The following is a 26,929-nucleotide window of genomic DNA, read 5'->3' on the forward strand; positions in this document are numbered from 1 at the left end:
TAAAGGGTGTTGCTGGGGTCCTGGATCTGTGTGTGTGAGAGAGGGAGCACAGTGGAAGGGAGGGAGCCAGTTAGGCAGTCAATGGACAGGTAGCTACCTTGTCTGCCCTCTCTCATCCCTGCTGGATGTGAGCGGAGTCGGTGTGACTCATAGAATTTTATAAGTTTCAATGAGGTTTAAAAGTTTCAAACAGGACTGGACAGACTAGATGCAGGAAGGATGTTCCCGATGGTCGGGGAGTCCAGAACCAGGGGTCACAGTCTAAGGATAAGGGGTAAGCCATTTAGGACAGAGATGAGGAGGAATTTCTTCACCCAGAGAGTGGTGAACCTGTGGAATTCTCTACCACAGAAGGCAGTTGAGGCCAATTCATTAAATATATTCAAGAAGGAGTTAGATATATTTCTTCAGGCTAAAGGGATCAAGGGATATGGGGAGAAGGCAGGGACAGGGTACTGAATTTGGATGATCAGCCATGATCTCATTGAATGGCGGAGCAGGCTCGAGGGGCCGAATGGCCTACTCCTGCTCCTATCTTGAATGTTTCTATGTCCCTGGAGGTAGTGTCACCCTTGGAGTTAACTTTCAGTTTGGCGTTCAGAACACCCAGAACTCCCTCCCTCCAGTTCCTCCTCTGTGTCTCTGAGTTAGGGGGTTGTGCAAACATACGCACATTGGGGTGATAACCAGGACTGACAAGCGGGGTAGTTCTCCTCCCCACTCCCCCCCTCGCCCAGCACAGACTCCTCACGAGGTGGGAGGTGCCAGAGTCCCAAACTAGCAGGGAACGCTGGGAGAGCTTCTCCACCCCCCCACCCCCCAGCATCGGGAGAAGTCGGGGGTAATCACTCACGGTGTACCCCGGGGTCACGGCCTCATGGTGAACCCCAGTTGCGCCCGGGGTTGAGCAGTCTCTAGAGAAAGCTGTGTTTAACGGGTGAACCCCTTTTCCCAACCCCCCAACAGATGGACGGGTCGGGAGGAATCTGACTTCTACCGGGTGGTGTCGACCTTTGGGGTGGAGTTTGACCCCCACACGCGGCAGTACCAGTGGGGCAGATTCCGGGCCATCGCGCGGCTGGAGAGGAAGACCGACGACACGCTCACCAAATACTTCCAGATGTTCATGGCCATGTGTCGCAGGGTGTGCGGGCTGCCCTTGGAGGAGGGAGAAGGTATGGGGGTAAAATGGTGCGTGGGGTGGGGGCTCTGCCCATCGACCGGGTAAAAGGGGGGGGCTCTGCCCATCGACCGGGTAAAATGGGGGGGCTCTGCCCATCGACCGGGTAAAAGAGGGGGGGGCTCTGCCCATTGAGCGGGCAAAACGGGGGCTCTGCCCATCCACCGGGTAAAACGTGGGGGCTCTGCCCATCCACCGCGTAAAACGGGGGGTTCTGCCCATCCACCGGGCAAAACGTGGGGGCTCTGCCCATCCACCGGGTAAAACGGGGGGTTCTGCCCATCCACCGGGTAAAACGGGGGGTTCTGCCCATCCACCGGGCAAAACGTGGGGGCTCTGCCCATCCACCGGGTAAAACGGGGGGCTCTGCCCATCGAGCGGGTAAAACAGAGGGCTCTGCCCATCGAGCGGGGGTGGTGAGGGTATTGATCCCCTGCTTGCCTCTCGGTCCTGTGTCACAGGAATGGGGAGGTAGGGGTTGGAGACGGTGGCAGTAAAGCTGTGCTCCGGTGCAGTGCGAACTGGTGGACTAACGGGCCTGTCTTCTCGCTCCCGCAGAATACCCGGACATGAGCATGCTGGTGAAGCAGGTGACAGAGGAGCGGGCGACGCGGACCCTGTACCGGATCGAGCTGCTGCGCAAGGTGCGGGAGCAGGTGCTGTGTCACCCCCAGCTGGAGGAGCACCTCCGGCTGTGCCAGCCCTGGCCGGAGCTGCCGGACTGGTGGGAGAGCGGGCGCCACGACCTGGAGCTGTTGACGGGCGCCGCCAGGCACGGAGTGAGCCGCACCGACTGCCACCTGATGACCGACCCGGACCTCTCCTTCCGGGCCTGCCGCTTCAGCCACCTGCAGAGCCAGCAGCTGGGCTCCAGGAGCTCCACCCCCCTGCTCCCCCACTACCAGGCCGCCAGGACTGCCTCGCCCCCGCCCTCCGACGTGCGGAGCCCTGGACCGGTGGACCATCATGGCCCAGGAGCAGGTTTCGGCTGCCCGGCCGGGTTGGGATCTTACAGAGCTGTGGCGGCGGTGGGTGAGCTGGGCCCCGGGGATTACCAGCACCGCCGCAGCCCCTTCGAGCCCCGCGCGCTGTTCGAGAAGCGGGCGGCTCCGGCAGAAGACTGGGAGAAGGAGTCCGACTCGGAATCGGAGAAGACCTCATCGCCTGACTCCTCCCCCAGCCTGTCAGAAGAGAGCGATGAGGAGAAAGATCCGGACGACAAACTGGGCTGTGAGTACGCATGACATCGTGCTTTCCCCCCCCCCACAAACACTACCCCAAGCCTTGCCGACCGAGCTCACTCAGCCCCCTCCCACCGAGACTCGTGGACCGAGCTACCCCTAAGCCTCGCGGACCGAGCGCCCCTCCCCCCCCCCCCCCCCCCCCACCGCCAACCGAGACCTGTGGAGCGAGCTCCCCTTCCTTCCCCAGGTTAATATGATGCTTGTATTTATATTGGGGCGGGGAGGAAGCTGTGTATGCAGTTTATATGAAGCTCTGGTTAGACCCTATTGTTGTGAAGAGATCACCAATAAGGTAGATAAGCGAGTGTCGAAATGGCAGGATGTGACTCGTGTCCCCCCAGGGATATGTACTGGGGCCTCTGCTTTTTCCCTATATTTATCAATGACTTGGATGAAGGAATATCGAGCTCAGGAAGGAAGCTCAGTAAATAGTGTGGACGGGAGCAGGAAGCTGCAAAGGGACAGCGACCGATTCAGTGAGTGGGCAAAGCTGTGGCAAACGCAGTTCAGTGTGGGGAAAGTGTGAGGTCATCTACATTGGACCCAAGAAAAATAGATCAGAGCGTTTTGTAAATGATGGACTAGGAACAGAAAGATTTCAGGGTCCAAGTACAGAAATTACTAAAAGATAGTGGGCAGGTACAAAAAATAATCAAAAAGGCTAATGCAATGTTGTCCATTATCTCGAGGACTGGAATACAGAGGGGAGGCAGTGATGCTTCAGTTGTACAGAGCTGTAGTTAGATCCCATCTGGAGTAACTGTTCAGTTCTGGGCACCGCACCTCAGGAAGGATATATTGGCCTTGGAAGGGGAAGCAGCCCAGATTCACCAGAATGATACCGGGTTAACTTGCGAGGACAGGTTGCAGAGACTGGGCTTGTATTGCCTCGAGTATAGAAGATTAAGGGGGGATCTAATCGAGTTGTTGAAGATGATTAAAGGATTCGACAGGGGAGATGGAGAGAAACTATTCCCTCTGGTGGGGGGAAGTCCAGAACAAGGGGGCAGAACCTTAAAATTAGAGCCAGGCCGTTCAGGGGTGATGTCAGGAAGCACCTCTTCACACAAAGGGTGGTGGAAATCTGGAACTCTTCCCCCCCCAAAAGGCTGTGGATGCTGGGGGGGTCAATTGGAGCTTTCAAGACTGAAATCGATAGATTTATGTTGGGTATGGGTAATAAGAGATCATAGAATGGTTACAGCACGGAAGAAGGCCATTCGGCCCGTCGAGCCCGTGCCGGCCCTCCAAGAGCACTTCAGCTCGTCCCGCCCTCTCCCCGAAACCCTGCAAATTTCTTTCCTTCAGATACTTACCCAACTCCCTTTTGCAAGATGGGATTGAATTTTTTGAGGATGTAACTGGTAGAATAGATAAGGGAGAACCAGTAGATGTGGTGTATTTGGACTTTCAGAAGGCTTTCGATAAGGTCCCGCATAAGAGATTAGCGTGTAAGGTTAAGGCACATGGGATTGAGGGCAAGGTACTGACTTGGATAGAGAACTGGTTAGCAGACAGGAAGCAAAGAGTTGGAATAAATGGGTCTTTTTCCGAGTGGCAGGCAGTGACTAGTGGGGTACCGCAGGGATCGGTCCTAGGACCCCAGCTATTCACAATATAGATTAATGATCTAGACGATGGAACTAAATGTAATATCTCCAAGTTTGCAGATGACACAAAGCTGGGTGGGCGTGTGTGCTGTGAGTAGGATGCCGAGAAACTCCAGGATGATTTGGACAGGTTGGGTGATTGGGCAGAAGCATGGCAGATGCAGTATAATGTGGATAAATGCGAGGTTATCCACTTTGGTGGCAAAAACAGGAAGGCAGATTATTATCTGAATGGCAATAGATTGGGAGAAGGGGAAGTGCAACGAGACCTGGGTGTCCTTGTGCATCAGTCGCTGAAGGTAAGCATGCAGGTGCAGCAGGCGGTTAAGAAGGCAAATGGTATGTTGGCCTTCGTAGCGAGAGGGTTCGAGTACAGGAACAAGGATGTCTTGCTGCAGTTGTACAGGGCCTTGGTGAGACCACACCTTGAGTATTGTGTGCAGTTTTGGTCGCCTTATCTGAGGAAGGATGTTCTTGCCATGGAGGGAGTGCAGTGAAGATTCACCAGACTGATACCTGGGATGGCAGGAATGACGTATGAGGAGAGATTGGGTCGATTGGGCTTATACTCACTGGAGTTTAGAAGAATGAAAGGGGATCTCATTGAAACTTATAAAATTCTAACAGGACTAGACAGACTAGATGCAGGAAGGATGTTCCCGATGGCCGGGGAGTCCAGAACCAGGGGTCACAGTCTAAGGATAAGGGGTAAGCCATTTAGGACAGAGATGAGGAGGAATTTCTTCACCCAGAGAGTGGTGAACCTGTGGAATTCTCTACCACAGAAGGCAGTAGAGGCCAATTCATTAAATATATTCAAGAAGGAGTTGGATATATTTCTTAAGGCTAAAGGGATCAAGGGATATGGGGAGAAGGCAGGGACAGGGTACTGAATTTGGATGATCAGCCATGATCGCATTGAATGGCGGAGCAGGCTCGAGGGGCCGAATGGCCTACTCCTGCTCCTATCTTCTATGTTTCTATGTTTGAATCTGCCTCCACTACCCTTTCAGGCAGTGCATTCCAGATGTAAAAAAAAGTTTTTCCTCCTGTCGCCTTTAGTTCTTTTGCCAATCACCTTAAATCTGTGTCCTCTGGTTCTCGACCCATCCGCCAATGGGAACAGTTTCTCTCTATCTACTCTGTCCAGACCCCTCATGATTTTGAACACCTCTATCAAATCTCCTCTCAAACCTTCTCTGCTCCAAGGAGAACAACCCCAGCTTCTCCAGTCTATCAAGGTAACTGAAGTCCCTCATTCCTGGAATCATTCTCGTAAATCTTTTCTGCACCCTCTCTAAGGCCTTCACATCCTTCCCAAATTGCGGTGCCCAGAATTGGACACAATACTCCAGTTGGGGCCGAACCAATGTCCATAATTTCCACACTTTTGCACTCTAACTTTATTTATGAAGACCAGGATCCCGTAAGCCCTTTTAATTGCTTTCTCCACCTGCTCTGCCACCTTCAATGATTTGTGCACATATACCCCCAGGTCTCTCTGTTCATGCACCCCCTTCAGGATTGTAGCATTTAGTTTATATTTCCTCTCCTCATTCTTTCTACCAAAATGTATCACTTCACACTTTTCTGCATTAAATTTCGTCTGCCCATTCCACCAGCCTGTCTATGTCTTCCTGAAGTCTATCACTCTCCTCCTCACTGTTCACTATACTTCCAAGTTTTGTGTCATCTGCAAATTTTGAAATTGTACCCTGTACACCCAAGTCCAAGTCATTAATATATATCAAGAAAAGCAGTGGTCCTCGTACCAACCCCTGGGACACACCACTGTGTACCTTCCTCCAGTCTGAAAAACAACCGTTCACCACTACTCTCTGTTTCCTGTCACTTAGCCAATTCCGTATCCATGCTGCCACTGTCCCTTTTATTCCATGGGCTTCAACTTTGCTGGCAAGCCTATTATTTGGCACTTTGTCGAACGCCTTTTGGAAATCCATGTACACCACGTCAACCGCATTACCCTCATCAACCCTCTGTTATCTCATCAAAAACCTCGATTAAGTTAGTTGAGCGCGATTTGCCTTTAACAAATCCGTGCTGGTTTTCCTTAATTAATCCACACTTGTCCAAGTGACTGTTAATTTTGTCCCGGATTATTGTTTTTTAAAGCTTCCCCACTCCCGAGGTTAAACTGACTGGCCTGTAGTTGCTGGGTTTATCTTTACACCCTTTTTTGAATAAGGGTGTAACATTTGCAATTCTCCAGTCCTCTGGCGCCACCCCCGTATCTATGGAGGATTGGCATATTATGGCCAGTACCTCCGCGATTTCCACCCTCAGTTCCCTCAGCATCCTAGGATCCATCCCATCCGCTCCTGGTGATTTATCTACTGTTTTCTTGCCCCTCATTTCTTTTTCACTTTTTTCCTCTGACCTTTCTATATATAGCCTGATTCTTGGATATATTTGCAACCTGACCGCTGTCATACGTGCTCTTTTTCTGCTTCATAATATTCTTTATCTGTTTCGTCATCCAGGGACCCCTGACTTTAGTTGCCCTGCCTCTTTCTCCCCCCACCCCCCGTGAGAGAAAAATTAGAGCACGAGATAGTAAGAGTTTCTATAGATATTTTAAAAGGGGGTGTCACAGAGCCGAACTCCCGCTGGTTCTCGGTCCCCTCTTGTGCAGCTTTTTAGCTCCTGCTCTCCTGGAAGCTGACAAAGATAGAAAAAGAAAGGAACACCTCCCTCCCCGAACTCCCTCACTCACCAAACTCCCAGCTTAACACTCTGTTCCAATCTGCACTCCGTCTATATCCCTTTGCAGATTCTTTGTGTCCTCACAATTTGCTTTCCCATCTATCTTTGTATCATCAGCAAATTTGGCTACATTACACTCGGTCCCTTCATCCAAGTCATTAATATAGATTGTAAATAGTTGAGGCCCCAGCACAGATCCCTGTGGCACCATACTGGTTACTGATTGCCAACCCGAAAATGACCCATTTATCCCGACTCTCTGTTTCCTGTTAGTTAGCCAATCCTCTATCCATCCATGCTAATATATTACCCCCAACCCCATGAGCTCTTACCTTGTGCAGTAACCTTTTATGTGGCACCTTATCGAATGCCTTCTGGAAATCTAAATACACTACATCTACTGGTTCCCCTTTATCCACCCTGCTCATTACATCCTCCAAGAACTCGAGCGCATTTGTCAAACATGATTTCCCTTTCATAAAACCATGCTGACTCTGCTTGACTGTATTATGATTTTCTAAATGTCCTGCTACTACTTCCTTAATAATGGACTCCAGCATTTTCCTAATGACAGATGTTAGGCTAACTGGTCTATAGTATCACAGAAACCCCACAGTGCAGATAGAGGCCATTTTGGCCCATCGAGCCTGCACCGACACATATCCCACCCGATCCCTGTAACCCCTACACCAACACATATCCCACCCTATCCCCGTAACCCCATGCATTTAATCCGCCTAACACTAAGGGTCAATTTATCATAGCCAATCAACCTAACCCGCACATCTTTGGACTGTGGGAGGAAACCGGAGCACCCGGAGAAAACCCACGCAAACACGGGGAGAATGTGCAAACTCCACACACAGTCACCCGAGGCCGGATTCGAACCCGGGTCCCTGGCGCTGTGAGGCAACAGTGCTAACCACTATACCACCGTCTTTCTGTCTCCCTCCTTTCTTGAATAGGGGGATTGTGAAAAACTTGAATAAATTAGCATTGAGAGGGAGGAGGTGCTAGCGGTTTTCGCGGGCTTAAAAGTGGATAAATCCCCAGGCCCTGACGGGATGTATCCCAGGCTGCTGTGTGAGGCAAGGGAGGAGATTGCAGGGGCTCTGACACAAATTTTCAGAACCTCTCTGGCCACAGGAGAGGTGCCAGAGGACAGCTAACGTAGTATCATTATTCAAGAAGGGTAGTAGGGATAAACCAGGGAATTACAGGCCAGTGAGCCTAACATCAATGGTAGGGAAATTATTGGAAAAAATTCTGAGGGATATAATTAGTCTCCACTTGGAGAGGCAAGGATTAATCAGGGATAGCCAGCATGGCTTTGTCAGGGGGAGATCATGTCTGACCAATTTGATTGAATTTTTCGAGGGGGTGACTAGGTGTGTTGATGAGGGTAGTGCAGTTGATGCAGTCTACATGGACTTCAGTAAGGCTTTTAACAAAGTCCCACATGGGAGACTGGTCAAGAAGGTAAGAGCCCATGGGATCCAGGGCATAGTGGTAGGAGGCAGAGGGTGATGGTCGAAGGTTGTTTTTGTGACTGGAAGCCTGTGTCCAGTGGTGTACCGCAGGGATCGGTGCTGGGTCCTTTGCTGTTTGTAGTGCACATTAATGTTTTAGATATGAATGGAGGAGGTATCAGTAAGTTCGCAGGTGACACGAAAATTGGTGGAGTGGTAAATAGCGAGGAGGGAAGCCTCAGGCTACAGGACAATGTAGTCGGGATGGTTAGATGGGCAGAACAGTGGCAAATGGAATTTAACCCTGAAAAGTGTGAGGTGATGCATTTTGGGAGGACTAACAAGGTAAGGGAATACACAATGAATGATAGGATCCTAGTAAGGACAGAGGATCAGAGGGACCTTGGTGTGCATGTACATAGATCCCTGAAGGCAGCAGGACAGGTAGATAGAAACATAGAAGATAGGAGCAGGAGTAGGCCATTCGGCCCCTCGAGTCTGTTCCGCCATTTAATGAGATCATGGCTGATCATCCAAATTCAGTACCCTGTCCCTGCCTTCTCCCCATATCCCTTGATCCCTTTAGCCTTAAGAAATATATCTAACTCCTTCTTGAATATATTTAATGAATTGGCCTCAACTGCCTTCTGTGGTAGAGAGTTCCACAGGTTCACCACTCTCTGGGTGAAGAAATTCCTCCTCATCTCAGTCCTAAATGGCTTACCCCTTATCCTTAGACTGTGACCCCTGGTTCTGGACTCCCCGGCCATCGGGAACATCCTTCCTGCATCTAGTCTGTCTAGTCCTGTTAGAATTTTATAAGTTTCAATGAGATCCCCTCTCATTCTTCTAAACTCCAGCGAGTATAAGCCCAATCGACCCAATCTCTCCTCATACGTCATTCCTGCCATCCCAGGTATCAGTCTGGTGAATCTTCGCTGCACTCCCTCCATGGCAAGAACATCCTTCCTCAGATAAGGCGACCAAAACTGCACAGAATACTCAAGATGTGGTCTCACCAAGGCCCCGTACAACTGCAGCAAGACATCCTTGTTCCTGTACTCGAACCCTCTCGCTACGAAGGCCAACATACCATTTGCCTTCTCAACCGCCTGCTGCACCTGCATGCTTACCTTCAGCGACTGGTGCACAAGGACACCTAGGTCTCGTTGCACTTCCCCTTTTCCTAATCTATTGCTGTTCAGATAATCTGCCTTCCTGTTTTTGCCACCGAAGTGGATAACCTCGCATTTATCCACATTGGGCAGATGCATGGCAAATGCAGTATAATCACCCAACCTGTCCAAATCATACTGGAGTTTCTCTGCATCCTCCTCACAGCACACACGCCCACCCAGCTTTGTGTCGTCTGCAGACTTGGAGATATTACATCTAGTTCCCTCGTCGAGATCATCATTAATATATATTGTGAATAACTGGGGTCCTAGCACCGATCCCTGCGGTACCCCACTAGTCACTGCCTGCCACTCGGAAAATGACCCGTTTATTCCAACTCTTTGCTTCCTGACTGCCAACGAGTTCTCTATCCAAGACAATACCTTACCCCCAATCCCGTGTGCTTTAACTTTGCACGCTAATCTCTTATGCGGGACCTTATCGAAAGCCTTCTGAAAGTCCAAATACACCACATCCACTGGTTCTCCCTTATCTATTTTACCAGTTACAGCCTCAAAAAATTCCAGTAGATTAGTCGAGCATGATTTACCTTTTGTAAATCCATGTTGACTTTGCCCGATCCTGTCACTGTTTTCCAAGTGCCCTGCTATTACATCTTTTATAATGGACTCTAGCATTTTCCCCACTACAGATGTCAGGCTTTTTCTCTGCCACCTTTTTTGAATAGTGGGGTAACATTAGCTACCCTCCAATCCATGGGTACTGTTCCAGAGTCTATCGAGTTCTGGAAGATGACCAGCAATGCATCTACTATTTCTAGGGCCACTTCCTTAAGTACCCTAGGATGTAGATTATCAGGCCCTGGGGATTTATCGGCCTTCAATCCCATCAATTTCCCTAACACCATTTCCCTACAAATACTGATTTCATTCAATTCCTCCCTCTCATTAGACCCTATGTTCCCCGACATCTCTGGGAGGTTATTTGTGTCCTCCTTTGTGAAGACAGAACCAAAGTATGTATTTAATTGGTCTGCCATTTCTTTGTTCCCCATTATAAATTCCCCTGATTCTGACTGCAAGGGACCTATGCTTGACTTCACCAATCTTTTTCTCTTCACATATCTATAGAAGCTTTTACAGTCAGTTTTTATGTTCCTTGCAAGCTTACTCTCATACTCTATTTCCCCCCTCTTAATTAATCCCTTTGTCCTCCTTTGCTGAATCCTAAACTCCCAATCCTCAGATTTGCTGCTTTTCTGGCCAAATTATATGTCCTCTCCTTGGATCTTATGCTATCCCTAATTTCCCTTGTTAGCCACGGTTGAGTCACCTTTTTTGTTTTATTTTTATGCCAAACAGGGTTGAACAAATTCTGTAGTTCAACCATGTGATCTTTAAATGTTTGCAATTGCCTATCCAACAGCAACCCATTAAGTAACATTCCCCAATCCATCCTAGCCAACTCGTGCCTCATGCCATCGTAGTTTCCTTTATTTAAATTTAGGACCCTAGTCTCTGAGCCAACTACTTCACTCTCCATTTTAATGAAGAATTTGATCATATTATCATCGCTCCTCCCCAAGGGGCCTCGCACAAGATTGCTAATTACAGGAAACTTTGTTATATCCAGCACCGACGGGACCGAGCTGTTGCCGATCTATCAAAACTGCTGGACATACCAGCGCTAATTTTGAAGCATACGGAGATTTGCAGCTCCGTATCTGGCAACAAACACTTGCTTAGCAACAGCTTCTAAACAGTCGGCCGTACCTGAGAAGCGTCTCTGTAGCTTAGCAACAGCTTCAGAGAGACTTTGCAGAGCCTGACTGTTGAAAAAAAAAGCCACGAGAAGGAAAAAAAACCTACGAGAAGAAAAAAAAACCTAACAACATAGCTCCTGATTTCTGCCGGTAGATCGAGGTTTCCGGACATACAACCTCCAGATAAACCAAAGTTTCTTGTAATCCTTTCTCATTGCATAATACCCAGTCTAAGATGGCCTGATCTCTAATTTGTTCCTCGACATATTGGTCCAGGAAACCATCCCATGTACACGCTAGGAATTCCTCCTCCACAGTATTGTCACTAATTTGATTAGCCCAATCTATATGTAGATTAAAGTCACCCATGATTACTGCTGTGCCCTTATTGCACGCGTCTCTAATTTCCCGTTTAATGCCATCCCCAACCTCCGCCTTACTGTTTGGGGGTCTGTATCCAACTCCCACTAACGTTTTCTGCCCCTTGGTATTTCTCAGCTCTGCTCATACAGATTCCACATCATCAGAGCTAATATCCTTCCTTACTATTGTGTTAATCTCTTTAACCAGCAATGCTACCCCACCTTCTTTTCCTTTTTGCCTGTCCTTCCTGAATATTGAATACCCCTGGATGTTGAATTCCCAGACTTGGTCATCCTGAAGCCATGTCTCCGTAATCCCAATTATATCATATCCGTTTACATCTATTTGTGCAGCTAATTCATCCACCTTATTACGAATGCTCCTCGCATTAAGACACAAAGCCTTCAGGCTTGAGTTTTTAACACTCTCTTAGTCCTTTTAGAATTATTATTTACTGTGGCCCTGTTTGATTTACACCCTTGATTTCTCTGCCTTCCACTTTTGCTTTTCTCCTTCCTATCTTTTGTTTCTATCCTTGCTTCCCTTTCCTCTGTCTCCCTGCACAGGTTCCCAACCCCTTGCCATTTTAGTTTAAATCCTCCCCAACAGCACTAGCAAACACTCCCCCTAGGACATCGGTTCCGGTCCCGCCCAGGTGCAAACCGTCCAGTTTGTACTGGTCCCACCTCGGAAGCGGTTCCAATGTCCCAGGAATTTGAATCCCTCCCCCTTGCACCATTCCTCTAGCCACGTATTCATCTGAAATATCCTTCTATTTCTACTCTGACTAGCATGTGGCATTGGTAGCAATCCTGAGATTACTACCTTTTGAGGTCCTATTTTTTAATTTACCTCCTAACTTCCTATATTCAGCTTTTAGCACCTCATCCCATTTTTTTTACCTGTATCGTTGGTACCTATATGCACCACGACAACTGGCTGTTCACCCTCCCCCTCCAGAATGCCCTGCAGCTGCTCCGAGACATCCTTGACCCTTGCACCAGGGAGGCAACATACCATCCTGGAGTCTCGTTTGCGGCCGCAGAAACGCCGATCTATTCCCCTTACAATAGAATCCCCTATCACTATAGCTCTCCCGCTTTTTTGGTGCCAGGAAGTTGGCTACTGCTGCCTTCCCCCAATGAGCCATCTTCCCTCAACAATATCTAAAGTGGTATATCTGTTTGAAGGGGATGGCCACAGGGGACCCCTGCACTACCTGCCTGCACCTACTACTCTGCCTGGTGGTCACCCATTCCCTTTCTGCCTGTGCAGCCTTTACCTGTGGTGTGACCAATTCCCTAAACGTGTTATCCACGATGTGCTCAGCATCGTGAATGCTCCAGTATATATCCATTTGCAGCTCCAGTGCCGCAATGCGGTCTGTCAGTAGCTGCAGCTGGATACACTTCCCGCACGCGTGGTCGTCAGGGTCACCGGAAGTGTCCCTGATTTCCCACATAGTGCAGGAGGAGCATGCCACAGGGCCGAGCTGTCCTGCCATGACTTAACCTTTAATTAATTCAAATTAAATTAAATCAAATCAATACCACTAATTACACTACAATTAAATGATATACTCAAGGGCCCTTGTTTACCAGCACTCTCCACTACACAACAGAGACCCTAGAAACTATGAACCACAAAAATTAAGTATGGAAAAAAGCGAGACAGAGAAATACTCACCAATCACTTACCTGCTTTCTTGTGATGTCACACTTCAATTACTTTTTACTTCTCTCCCTCCTCTCGCTGACTGTGCCTCTCGCAGGTCCGTCGGTCAGCTCCGGTAAGGTAAGATAAGGTAGTTAAAAAGGCATATGGGATACTTGCCTTCATTAGCCAAGGCACAGAATATAAGAGCAGGGAGGTTATGATGGAGCTGTACAAAACGCTAGTTAGGCCACAGCTGGAGTACTGTGTGCAGTTCTGGTCGCCACACTATAGGAAGGATGTGATTGCATTGGAGAGGGTGCAGAGGAGATTCCACCAGGATGTCACCTGGGCTGGAGCGCTTCAGCTATGAAGAGAGACTGGACAGGCTGGGGTTGTTTTCCTTAGAGCAGAGAAGGCTGAGGGGGGACCTGATTGAGGTGTACAAAATTGAGTGGCATAGATTGGGTAGATAGAAAGGAACTTTTCCCCTTAGTAGAGGGGTCAATAACCAGGGGGCATAGTTTCAAGGTAAGGGGCAGGAGGTTTAGAGGGGATTTGAGGAAAAACCTTTTCACCCAGAGGGTGGTTGGAATCTGGAACTCACTGCCTGAAAGGGTGGTAGAGGCAGGAACCCTCACAACATTCAAGAAGCATTTAGATGAGCACTTGAAACGCCATAGCATACAAGGCTACGGACCAAGTGCTGGAAAATGGGTTTAGAATAGGGCTTGATGGCTGGCGTGGACACGATGGGCCGAAGGGCCTCTTGAGTATTGTGTGCAGTTTTGGTCGCCTTATCTGAGGAAGGATGTTCTTGCCGTGGAAGGAGTTCAGCGAAGATTCACCAGGCTGATACCTGGGATGGCAGGAATGACGTATGAGGAGAGATTGGGTCGATTGGGCTTGTACTCACTGGAGTTTAGAAGAATGAGAGGGGATCTCTTTGAAACTTAAAATTCTGACAGGACTGGACAGATTAGATGCAGGAAGGATGTTCCCGATGGTTGGGGAGTCCAGAACCAGGGGTCACAGTCTAAGGGTAAGGGATAGGCCATTTAGGACTGAGATGAGGAGGAATTTCTTCACCCAGAAGGAGTTGGATATATTTCTTAAGGCTAAAGGAATCAAGGGGTATGGGGAGAAAGCAGGGACCGGGTACTGAATTTGGATGATCAGCCATGATTGCATTGAATGGCGGAGCAGGCTCGAGGGGCCGAATGGCCTACTCCTGCTCCTATCTTCTATGTTTCTGTGCTGTATAACTCTGTGACTGAGGCGTGTTACATTTGCGGTTTTCCAATCCGCTGGGACCTCCCCAGAATCCAGGGAATTTTGGTAGATTACAACCTGATGCGCTATCAATTACTGAGAGAGACTGGAAGTTAAGAGAGTAACAAACAGGCTTTTATTAGCTAAAGAACGAAGGCATGCCTCTAGTGGTCGACCGGTCCTGAATGCCTGGGGAACTGCAGAGCAGCCGCCTTTATACCAGGGCATATGGGTGGAGCCAGCTGAGGCATGCACAGACAGGTACAACAATGGGCAAGAGTGAACAACAGTGAAGTGAGCAACAGTGGTTTACCACACAACCAAAGCATCCACTATTTCTGCAGCCACTTCTTTGAAGACCCTAGGATGCAGGCCATCAGCTCCAGGGGACTTGTACACCTTCAGTCCCAAAAGTTTGCCTAGTACTTTTTCTCTCGATGGTCATTGTTTTAAGCTCCTCCCTCCCTATAGCCCCTTGATTATCAATTATTATTGGGATGCTTTTAGTTTCTTCTACCGTGAAGACCGATACAAAATATTTGTTCAAAGTCTCTGCCATTTCCCTGTTTCCCATTATTAATTTCCCAGTGCCATCCTCTAAGGGAGCAACGTTTACTTTAGCTACTCTCTTCCTTTTTATGTACCTGTAGAAGCTCTTGCTGTCTATTTTTATATTTCTTGCTAGTTTACTCTCAAAATCTATCTACTCTCTTTTTTTAGTCGGCCTTTGCTGGTTTCTAAAAATTTCCCAACCTTCTGGCCTACCACTAATCTTTGCATCATTGTATGCTTTTGTTTTCAATTTGATACCATCCTTAACTTCCTTAGTTAGCCACGGATGGTTCATCCTTCTCTTAGAGTGTTTCTTTCTCACTGGAATATATCTTTGTTGAGAGTTATGAAATATCTCCTTAAATGTTTGCCACTGCTTATATACCATCTTGCACTTTAATCTACTTTCCCAGTCCACTTTAGCCAACTCTGTCTTCATACCTTTATTTAATTTCAAGACACACGTTTGAGACCCAAGTTTCGTGCCCTCAAACTGAATTTGAAATTCTAACATGCTATGATCACTTTTCCCTAGAGGATCCTTTACTATGAGATCATTAATTAATCGTATCTCATTACACATTACCAGATCTAAAATAACCTGCTCCCTGGTTGGTTCCTCAACGTATTCTAAGAAACCATCCCGAATACACTCTCTGAAAACTTCCTCAAGGCTTCCTTTGCCAATTTGATTTGTCCAATCTATATGAAGATTAAAATCGTCCATGATTATTGCAGTACCTTTCTTACAAGCCCTTATTATTTCTTGATTTATACTCTGTCCTACAGTTACGGGGCCTATAGACTACTCCCACCAGTGACTTCTTTCCCTTATTATTTCTTATCTCCACCTGATTCTACATCTTGATCTCCTGAGTCAATATAATTTCTCACCACTGCACTGATCGCATCCTTTATTAACAGAGCTACCCCGCCTCCTTTTCCTTTCTGCCTATCCTTCCAAAATGTCAAATACCCCTGTTCACCTACTGACACTTGCTCCACTTGACCTACCTCATTCCCCAGAACCACATCCAGCAACGCCGCTGCCTCCCTCGTCGGGCCAGAAACATACTGATCGAGAAAGTGCTCCTGAACACACTTCAAAAATTCTTTCCCCTCTCTGCCCTTTACACTATAGCTATCCCAGTCTATATTAGGATAGTTGAAGTCCCCCGTTATCACTACTCTATAGTTTTTGCACCTCTCTGTAATTTCCCTGCAAATTTGCTGCTCCATATCTTTCCCACTAATTGGTGGCCTATAGAATACACCTAGTAGTGTAGGGGAATCAGGGGAATTTATAATGGGGAACAAAGAAATGGCAGACCAATTAAATACATACTTTGGTTCTGTCTTCACAAAGGAGGACACAAATAACCTCCCAGAGATGTCTGGGAACATAGGGTCTAATGAGAGGGAGGAACTGAAAGAAATCAGTATTTGTAGGGAAATGGTGTTAGGGAAATTGATGGGATTGAAGGTCGATAAATCCCCAGGGCCTGATAATCTACATCCTAGGGTACTTAAGGAAGTGGCCCTAGAAATAGTAGAGGCATTGCTGGTCATCTTCCAAAATTCGATAGACTCTGGCACAGTTCCCATGGATTGGAGGGTAGCTAATGTTACCGCACTGTTCAAAAAAGGTGGTAGAGAGAAAACGGGTAAGCCTGACATCAGTAGTGGGGAAAATGCTAGAGTCCATTATAAAAGATGTAATAGCAGAGCACTTGGAAAACCGTGACAGGATCGGACAAAGTCAACATGGATTTACAAAAGGTAAATCATGCTTGACTAATCTACTGGAATATTTTGAGGACGTAACTGGTAGAATAGATAAGGGAGAACCAGTGGATGTGGTGTATTTGGACTTTCAGAAGGCTTTCGATAAGGTCCCGCGTATGAGATTAGCGTGTAAAGTTAAAGCGCATGGGATTGGGGGTAAGGTACTGACTTGGATAGAGAACTGGTTGGCAGACAGGAAGCAAAGAGTTGGAATAAACGGGTCTTTTTCCGAGTGGCAGGCAGTGACTCGTGGGGTACCGCAGGGATCGGTCCTAGGACCCCAGCTATTCACTATATATATTAATGATCTAGACGAGGGAACTAGATGTAATATCTCCAAATTTGCAGATGACACAAAGCTGGGTGGGCGCGTGTGCTGTGAGGAGGATGCAGAGAAACTCCAGTATGATTTGGACAGGTTGGGTGATATGGCAGATGCAGTATAATGTGGAAAAATGCGAGGTTATCCACTTCGGTGGCAAAAACAGGAAGGCAGATTATTATCTGAATGGCAATAGATTGGGAGAAGGGGAAGTGCAACGAGACCTGGGTGTCCTTGTGCACCAGTCGCTGAAGGTAAGCATGCAGGTGCAGCAGGCGGTTAAGAAGGCAAATGGTATGTTGGCCTTCGTAGCGAGAGGGTTCGAGTACAGGAACAAGGATGTCTTGCTGCAGTTGTACAGGGCCTTGGTGAGACCACACCTTGAGTATTGTATGCAGTTTTGGTCGCCTTATCTGAGGAAGGATGTTCTTGCCATGGAGGGAGTGCAGCGAAGATTCACCAGACTGATACCCGGGATGGCAGGAATGACGTATGAGGAGAGATTGGGTCGATTGGGCTTATACTCACTGGAGTTTAGAAGAATGAGAGGAGATCTCATTGAAACTTATAAAATTCTAACAGGACTAGATGCAGGAAGGATGTTCCCGATGGTCGGGGAATCCAGAACCAGGGGTCACAGTCTAAGGATAAGGGGTAAGCCATTTAGGACAGAGATGAGGAGGAATTTCTTCACCCAGAGAGTGGTGAACCTGTGGAATTCTCTACCACAGAAGGCAGTTGAGGCCAATTCATTAAATATATTCAAGAAGGAGTTGGGTATATTTCTTAAGGCTAAAGGGATCAAGGGATATGGGGAGAAGGCAGGGACAGGGTACTGAATTTGGATGATCAGCCATGATCTCATTGAATGGCGGAGCAGGCTCGAGGGGCCGAATGGCCTACTCCTGCTCCTATCTCCTATGTTTCTGTGTAAAGGCACCTCTATTATTTCTTAACTCTACCCAGATAGATTCTGTCCTTGACCATTCCAGGACATCCTCCCTCTCCAGCACTGTAACATTCTCCTTAACCAATACTGCCACGCCGCCTCCTATCTTTCCTGAAGACTTTATAACCAGGAATATTTAATACCCAATCCTGCCCTTTTTTGAGCCAGGTCTCCGTTATTGCCACAACGTCATATTCCCATGTGGCTATTTGTGTCTGCAGCTCACTGACCTTGTTTACTACGCTTCGTGCGTTCACATACATACACTGTAAACCCATCTTAGACCATCCTGTGTTCTCTCTTAGTTTGACCCCACCTAATACCGTACTATTTCTTACTTTAGTGCTATCCATCTCTCCCAATCCTTTGTGTACCTTGTTTCCGCTTTCTAATGTTACATCCTGGTGCCCACCCCCCTGCCAACTTAGTTTAAACCCTCCCCAACAGCACCAGCTAACCTCCCCGCGAGGACATTGGTCCCGGCTCTGTCGAGGTGCAACCTGTCCGGCCTGTACAGGTCCCACCTCCCCCAGAACCGGTCCCGATGTTCCAGGAATCGAAAGCCCTCCCTCCTGCACCATCTCTCCAGCCAGGCATTCATCTGCTCTATCCTCCTATTCCTGTACTCACTTGCACATGGCACCGGGAGTAATCCAGATATTACTACCTTTTTGAGGTCCTGCTTTTTTAATCTCTTTCCTGGCTCCCTGAAATCTGTCTGCAGGACCTCATTCCTCTTTCTACCTATGTCGTTGGTAGCAATATGGACCACGACCTCTGGCTGTTCACCTTCCTCAGAATGCCCTGCAGCCGTTCAGTGACATCATAGACCCTGGCACCAGGGAGGCAGCATACCATCCTGGAGTCAGGTCTGCGGCCGCAGAAACGCCTGCTCCTCTAACTCCACGCCCAGTGTTGCTTTCCCACTCTTCCTCTCTCCCTCCTCCTCCACCCCCCCCCCCCCCTCCCCCGTACAGCCGAGCCACCCGTGGTGCCGCAGACTTGGTTCTGGCTATACTCCCCAGTGGAACCATCACCAGTACTTGGAACCGAATACTGGTTGGAGAGCAAGATAGAAACATAGAAGATAGGAGTAGGCCATTCGGCCCCTCAAGCCTGCTCCGCCATTCAATGAGATCATGGCTGATCATCCAAATTCAGTACCCTGTCCCTGCCTTCTCCCCATATACCTTGATCCCTTTAGCCTTAAGAAATATATCCAACTCCTTCTTGAATATATTTAATGAATTGGCCTCCACTGCCTTTTGTGGTAGAGAATTCCACAGGTTCACCACTCTTTGGGTGAAGAAATTCCTCCTCATCACTGTCCTAAATGGCTTACCCCTTATCCTTAGACTGTGACCCCTGATTCTGGACTCCCCCGCCATCGGGAACATCCTTCCTGCATCAAGTCTGTCTAGTCCTGTTAGAATTTTATAAGTTTCAATGAGATCCCCTCTCATTCTTCTAAACTCCAGCAAGTATAAGCCCAATCGACCCAATCTCTCCTCATACGTCATTCCTGCCATCCCAGGTATCAGTCTGGTGAATCTTCGCTGCACTCCCTCCATGGCAAGAACATCCTTCCTCAGATAAGGCGACCAAAACTGCACACAATACTCAAGATGTGGTCTCACCAAAGCCCTGTACAACTGCAGCAAGACATCCTTGTTCTTGTACTCGAACCCTCTCGCTACGAAGGCCAACATACCATTTGCCTTCTTAACCGCCTGCTGCACCTGCATGCTTACCTTCAGCGACTGGTGCACAAGGACACCCAGGTCTCGTTGCACTTCCCCTTCTCCCAATCTATTGCCATTCAGATAATCTGCTTTCCTGTTTTTGCCACCAAAGTGGATAACCTCTCATTTATCCACATTATTCTGCATCTGCCCAATCACCCAACCTGTCTAAATCATACTGGAGTTTCTCGGCATCCTCCTCACAGCACACACTCCCACCCAGCTTTGTGTGCTGTGAGGAGGATGCTGAGATGCACTCGGGGGACTCCTGCACTACCTGCTTGGTCCTCCGCTTCTGTCTGGTGGTCACCCATTCCACCTCTGCCTGCGCACTCTTAAGCTGCGGGGTGACCACCTGCTGAAACGTGCTATCCACGAAGCTCTCAGCCTCACTGATGCACCGCAGTAATGCAAGCTGCTGCTCAAGCTCCAAAACCCGGAACTCGAGCTCCTCCAGCCGACGACACTTCCTGCACATGTGGTTGTTCAGGACACGGAAAGCGTCCTGGAGTTCCCGAGTGGCACAGGAGGTGCATTCCACGGGACTGAGCTGCAAGGATGTCTTGCTGCAGTTGTACTGGGCCTTGGTGAGACCACATCTTGAGTATTGTGTGCAGTTTTGGTCGCCTTATCTGAGGAAGGATGTTCTTGCCATGGAGGGAGTGCAGCGAAGATTCACCAGACTGATACCTGGGATGGCAGGAATGACGTATGAGGAGAGATTGGGTCGATTGGGCTTATACTCGCTGGAGTTTAGAAGAATGAGAGGGGATCTCATTGAAACTTATAAAATTCTAACAGGACTGGACAGACTAGATGCAGGAAGGATGTTCCCGATGGCGGGGGAGCCCAGAACCAGGGGTCACAGTCTAAGGATAAGGGGTAAGCCATTTAGGACTGAGGTGAGGAGGAATTTCTTCACCCAGAGAGTGGTGAACCTCTGGAATTCTCTACCACAGAAGGCGGTTGAGGCCAATTCATTAAATATATTCAAGAAAGAGTTGGATATATTTCTTGAGGCTAAAGGGATATGGGGAGAAGGCAGGGACAGGGTACTGAATTTGGATGATCAGCCATGATCTCATTGAATGGTGGAGCAGGCTCGAGGGGCTGAATGGCCTCCTCCTGTTCCTGTGTAACAGGCTCGAGGGGCTGAGTGGCCTCCTGTTCCTGTGTAACAGGCTCGAGGGGCTGAATGGCCTCCTCTTGTTCCTGTGTAACAGGCTCGAGGGGCTGAATGGCCCCCTCTTGTTCCTGTGTAACACGCTCGAGGGGCTGAATGGGCTCCTCCTGTTCCTGTGTAACAGGCTAGAGGGGCTGAATGGCCTCCTCCCCTTTTTTCAAATCTCTTCCTCTGTTCCAGCGGAGGCCGCGTCACATTCGAAGACCTATGATGAGGAGAGTATGATCTCGCTGAACACCTCTCGGGACGAGACGCAGGACGGATTCATGAACGAGGACATGGAACCCAGCCTCGGCGACTTCCTCCCGGACAAGCACCGGTTACCGTCTCCCGACTGGCCCAAGGTAGGAGCGGGCGGGACCCCCGTCACCCGAGGTACACCACCAGTGACTGGGCGTGACACCCTCAGCACGTCACAGGAAAGGCCCAGGCTCCACCCCGGGCCTGTGCTGGGCCAGGGAACGTGAAAATTGGCCTGGTGCCGAACCGGTGACTCCTGCTCTCTCCGAGGATGGGAAGCGGACTCTGGTCGAATATCATGCCGAAAGAAGAATAGGCAGCACTGTTCCCTGACCCTTCCCCTGTCTGTGTCTCTGTCTCTGGGTCACTGGCTCGCTGCCTCTCACGTTCCTTTCTTTCCCCCACAGGACCGCGTGCTGATCAATCGGCTCGACTGCGTGTGCCAGGTGGTGGTGAGTGGCCGGTGGCCAACTCTGAGACGTGCACAGTGCGAGTCCAGCGGTGTTCTGGGGGCCGCTCCCTGCACCCCGTCGCTGATGGACAGCCCTGGGGACTCCCCGGTGCCGACCCCCGGGAGCCTCACCATCGACGAAGACTCGGCCTCGGCCCAATTCACCAAGGTGAAGAAACATATTCGCGAGAAGGAGTTCACAGTCAAAATTAACAATGTACGTAAACACAGCGCGTGGCCTGCCGTCTCCGATCGCCCCCCCACCCCTGGAACTGCCGTCTCCAATCGTCCCCCTCCCCTGCTCCGTGGACCTGCCATCTCCGATCACTCTGCTCCGCGAATCTGCCGTCTCCGATTGCCCCCCCCCGCTCCGCACCGTGGACTTGACATCTCCGATCGCCCTGCCCCCGCTCCGCAGACCTGCCGTCTCCGATCGCCCCTCCCCTGCTTTGCGGACCTGCCATCTCCGATTGACCCCCCAGCCCCTCTCCGTGAACTTGACTTCTCCGATGAATGTAACGAGGGTAATACAGTGATCATGCCGGACTTTATTAAGAACACAAGAAATAGGAGCAGGAGTAGGCCATTCGGCCCCTCGAGCCTGCTCCGCCATTCAGTAAGATCATTGATCTCAACTCCACTTTCCCGCCCGATCTCCATATCCCTCGATTTCCCCGAGAGTCCAACAATCTATCGATCTCAGCCTTGAATATACTCAAAGACTCAGTATTCACAGCCCTCTGGGGCAGAGAATCCCAAAGATTCACAACCCTCTGAGTGAAGAAATTCCTCCTCATCTCAGTCTTAAATGGCCGACCCCTTATCCTGAGACTGTGACCCCCTTGCTCTAGACACTCCAGCCAGGGGAAACAACCTCTCTGCATCTACCCTGTCAATCCTCCTCAGAATCTTATATGTTTCAATGAGATCACCTCTCATTCTTCTAAACTCCAGAGAGTATCGGCCCATTCTACACAATCTCTCCTCATAGGACAGCCCTCTTAGCCCAGGATACATCATATACATATGGACTGGGCAAACCAAATTTGCAGTAATAGTGTGGAGAACGAATTCATGGAGTGTATGCAAGATAGATTTCTGCATCAGTATGTTGAGGAACCAACTAGGGAACAGGCTATTTTAGATCAGTATTGTGCAACAAGAAAGGGTTAATTAATAACCTTGTAGTAAAGAGGCCTTTAGGGAAGAGTGACCATAATATGATAGAATTTTATATTGCAAAGCAAACTACGTAGGTACGAGAGGTGAGTTGGCTACGGTAGATTGGGAAACTACATTAAAAGATATGACGGTAGACAAGCAATGGCTAGCATTTAAAGAATTAATACATAATTTACAACAAATATACATTCCTTTAAGGCACAAAAACCCCACAGGAAAAGTGGTCCAACCGTGGCTAACAGGAGAAGTTAAAGATAGTATTCGATCAAAGGAAGAGGTGTATAATTTTGCCAAAAAGAGTAGTAAGCCTGAGGATTGGGAGGATTTTCGAATTCAGCAAAGGAGGACCAAGAAATTGATGAAGGGAAAATAGAATACGAGAGTAAACTAGCGGGAGACATAAAAACAGACTGTAAAAGCTTCTATAGGTATGTAAAAAGGAAAAGATTAGCAGAAGTAAATGTGGGTCCCTTACAGGCTGAGACAGGAGAAGTTATACTGGGGACTAAGGAAATGGCAGCGAAATTAAACAAATACTTTGTGTCTGTCTTCACGGAAGAAGATGCAAAAAACTTTCCGGGAATAGTGGAGAACCAAGGGTCCAGCGAGAATGAGGAACTGGAAGAAATTAATATTAGTAAAAAAAACTAGTACTGGAGAAATTGATGGGACTGAAAGCTGATAAATCCCCTGGACCCGATGGCCTACATCCTAGGGTTTTGAAGGAGTTGGTTATAGAGATAGCGGATGCGTCGGTTGTCATTTTCCAAAATTCCGTAGATTCTGGAACGGTTCCCGCGGATTGGAAGGTAGCAAATGTAACCCCACTATTTAAGAAAGGCGGGAGAGAGAAAACGGGGAACTACAGACCAGTTAGCCTGACATCAGTAGTTGGGAAAATGCTAGAATCTATTGTTAAGGACGTGGTAACAGGGCACTTAGAAAATAATAATAGGATTGGGCAGTCAACACGGATTTATGAAAGGGAAATAGTGTTTGACAAAGCTAATAAGAGTTTTTTGAGGTTGTAACTAGCAGGATAGATAAGGGGGAACCAGTAGATGTGGTGTATTTTGATTTTCAGAAGGCATTCGCTAAGGTGCCACACAAGAGGTTATTAAACACAATTAGGGCTCATGGGATTGGGGGTAATATACTAGCATGGATTGAGGACTGGTTAGTGGACAGAAAACAGAGAGTAGTAATGAACAGGTCATTTTTGTGTTGGCAGGCTGTAACTAGTGGGGTACCGCAAGGATCAGTGCTTGGGCCTCAGCTATTCACAATCTACATCAATGTTTTGGATGAGGGGACCAAATGTAATATATCCAAGTTTGCTGAAGGTGCAAAGCTGGGTGGGAATGTGAGGGAACGGTAGCGTAGGGGTAATGTCACTGGGCTAGTAATCCAGAGGCCTGGACTAATGATCCAGAGACGTGAGTTAAAATCCCACCACGGCAGCTGGGGAATTTAAATTCAATTAATTAAATAAACCTGGAATAATTACTAGTGTCAGTAATGGTGACCATGAAACTATCGGATTCTCGTAAAAGCCCATCTGGTTCACTAATGTCCTTTAGGGAAGGCAATCTGCTGTCCTTACCCGGTCTGGCCGATATGTGACTCCAGACCCACAGCAATGTGGTTGACTCTTAACTGCCCTCTGAAATGGCCCAGCAAGTCATTCAGTTGTAACTAAACGTTACGAAACATATTAAGAATGAAACCGGATGAACCACCCAGCATCGACCTCGGCACCGGCTACGGACACGGCAAAGGCGCACCCAGCCCAGTCAACCCTGCAAAGTCCTCCTCACCAACATCTGGGGACTTGTCCCAAAATTGGGAGAGCTGTCCCACAGACTGGTCAAGCAACAGCCTGACATCGTCATACTCACAGAATCATACCTTTCAGCCAATGTCCCAAACTCCTCCATCACCATCCCTGGGTATGTCCTGTCCCACCGGCCGGACAGACCCACCAGGGGTGGTGGCACAGTGGTATACAGTCGGGAAGGAGTGGCCCTGGGAGTCCTCAACATTGACTCCGGACCCCATGAAGTTTCATGGCGCAGAGGCAAGGAAACCTCCTGCTGATTACCACCTATCGCCCTCCCTCAGCTGATGAATCAGTTCTCCTCCATGTTGAACACCACTTGGAAGAAGCACTGAGAGTAGCAAGGGCACAGAATGTACTCTGGGTGGGGGACTTCAATGTCCATCACCTAGAGTGGCTCGGTAGCACCACTACTGGCCGAGTCCTGAAGGACATAGCTGCCAGTCTGGGCCTGCAGCAGGTGGTGAGAGAACCAACACGAGGGAAAAACCTACTTGACATCGTCCTCGCCAATCTACCTGTCGCAGGTGCATCTGTCCATGACAGTATTGGTAGCAGTGACCACCGCACAGTCATTGCGGAGACGAAGTCCCGTCTTCATACTGAGGACACCCTCCATCGTGTTGTGTGGCACTACCACCGTGCTAAATGGGATAGATTCAGAACAGATCTAGCAGCTCAAAACTGGGCATCCATGAGGCGCTGTGGGCCATCAGCAGCAGCAGAATTGTATTCCACCACAATCTGTAACCTCATGGCGCAGCATACCCCTCATTCTACCATTACCACCAAGCCAGGGGGCCAACCCCGGTTCAATAAGGAGTGTAGAAGAGCATGCCAGGAGCAGCACCAGGCGTAACTAAAAATGAGGTGCACGGTGGCATAGTGGTTAGCACTGTTGCCTCACAGCGCCAGGGACCCGGGTTCAAATCCGGCCTCGGGTGACTGTCTGTGTGGAGTTTGCACATTCTCCCCGTGTTTGCGTGGGTTTCCTCCGGGTGCTCCGGTTTCCTCCCACAGTCCAAAGATGTGCGGGTTAGGTTGCTTGGCTATGATAAATTGACCCTTAGTGTTAGGGGGATTAAATACGTGGGGTTACGGGGATAGGGTGGGATATGTGTTGGTGTAGGGGTTACGGGGATCGGGTGGGATATGTGTCGGTGCAGGCTCGATGGGCCGAAATGGCCTCTATCTGCACTGTGGGGTTTCTGTGATTTCTGTGATTCTGTGGAACCTGGGGAAGCTGCAACACAGGACTACATGCATGCTAAAAAGCGGAAGCAGCATGCTATAGACAGGGCCAAGCGATCTCACAATCAACGGATCAGATCAAAGCTCTGCAGTCCTGCCACATCCAGTTGTGAATGGTGGTGGACCATTAAACAACTAACGGGAGGGGGAGGCTCCAGGAATATCCCCATCCTCAATGATAGTGGAGCCCAGCACATGAGTGCAAAAGACAAGCTGAAGCGTTTGCAAACATCTTCAGCCAGACGTGCCGAGTGGATGATCCATATCGGCCTACTCCTGAGATCCCCACCATCACAGAAGCCAGTCTTCAGCCAATTCGATTCACTCCACGTGATATCAAGAAACGGCTGAGCGCACTGGATACAGCAAAGGCTATAGGCCCCAACAACATCCCGGCTATCGTGCTGAAGACTTGTGCTCCAGAACTAGCCACACATCTAGCCAAGCTGTTCCAGTACAGCTACAACACTGGCATCTATCTGACAATGTGGGAAAACTGCCCAGGTATGTCCTGTCCACAAAAAAGCAGGACAAATCCAACCCAGCCAATTACCGCCCCATCAGTCTACTCTCAATCATCAGCAAAGTGATGGAAGGTGTCATCGACAGTGCTATCAAGCGGCACTTACTCACCAATAACCTGCTCACTGAGGCCCAGTTTGGGTTCCGCCAAAACCATTCGGCTCCTGGCCTCATTACAGCTTTGGTCCAAACATAGACAAAGGAGCTGAATTCCAGAGGTGAGGTGAGTGACTGCCCTTGACGACAAGGCAGCATTTGACCGAGTGTGGCATCAAGGAGCCCTAGTAAAACTGAAGTCAATGGGAATTGGGGAAAACGCTCCACCGGCTGGAGTCATACCTAGCACAAAAGAAGATGGTTGTGGTGGTTGAAGATCAATCATTACAGCCCCAGGACATCGCTGCAGGAGTTCCTCAGGGCAGTGTCCTAGGCCCAACCATCTTCAGCTGCTTCATCAATGACCTTCCCTTCAACATAAAGTCAGAAATGGGGATGTTCG

General features: G+C 48.8%; 1 protein-coding gene across 1 annotated transcript in view; it reads left to right on the forward strand.

Moving 5' to 3' along the window:
• The window catches only part of LOC147118188 (ATP-dependent chromatin remodeler CHD8-like), a 131,902-nt gene that overhangs the window by 84,808 nt on the left and 20,165 nt on the right, over positions 1–26,929 (forward strand). Inside the window, 4 exon segments of the mRNA XM_085984289.1 lie at positions 967–1,175; positions 1,739–2,410; positions 21,128–21,291; positions 21,595–21,855. Of these exon segments, the coding sequence (XP_085840415.1) occupies positions 967–1,175; positions 1,739–2,410; positions 21,128–21,291; positions 21,595–21,855 (1,306 nt within the window).

This window comes from Somniosus microcephalus, chromosome 4 (genome assembly GCF_052327205.1).
Source record: "Somniosus microcephalus isolate GS21.2 chromosome 4, FLI_Smic_1.0, whole genome shotgun sequence".
NCBI lineage: Eukaryota > Metazoa > Chordata > Chondrichthyes > Squaliformes > Somniosidae > Somniosus > Somniosus microcephalus.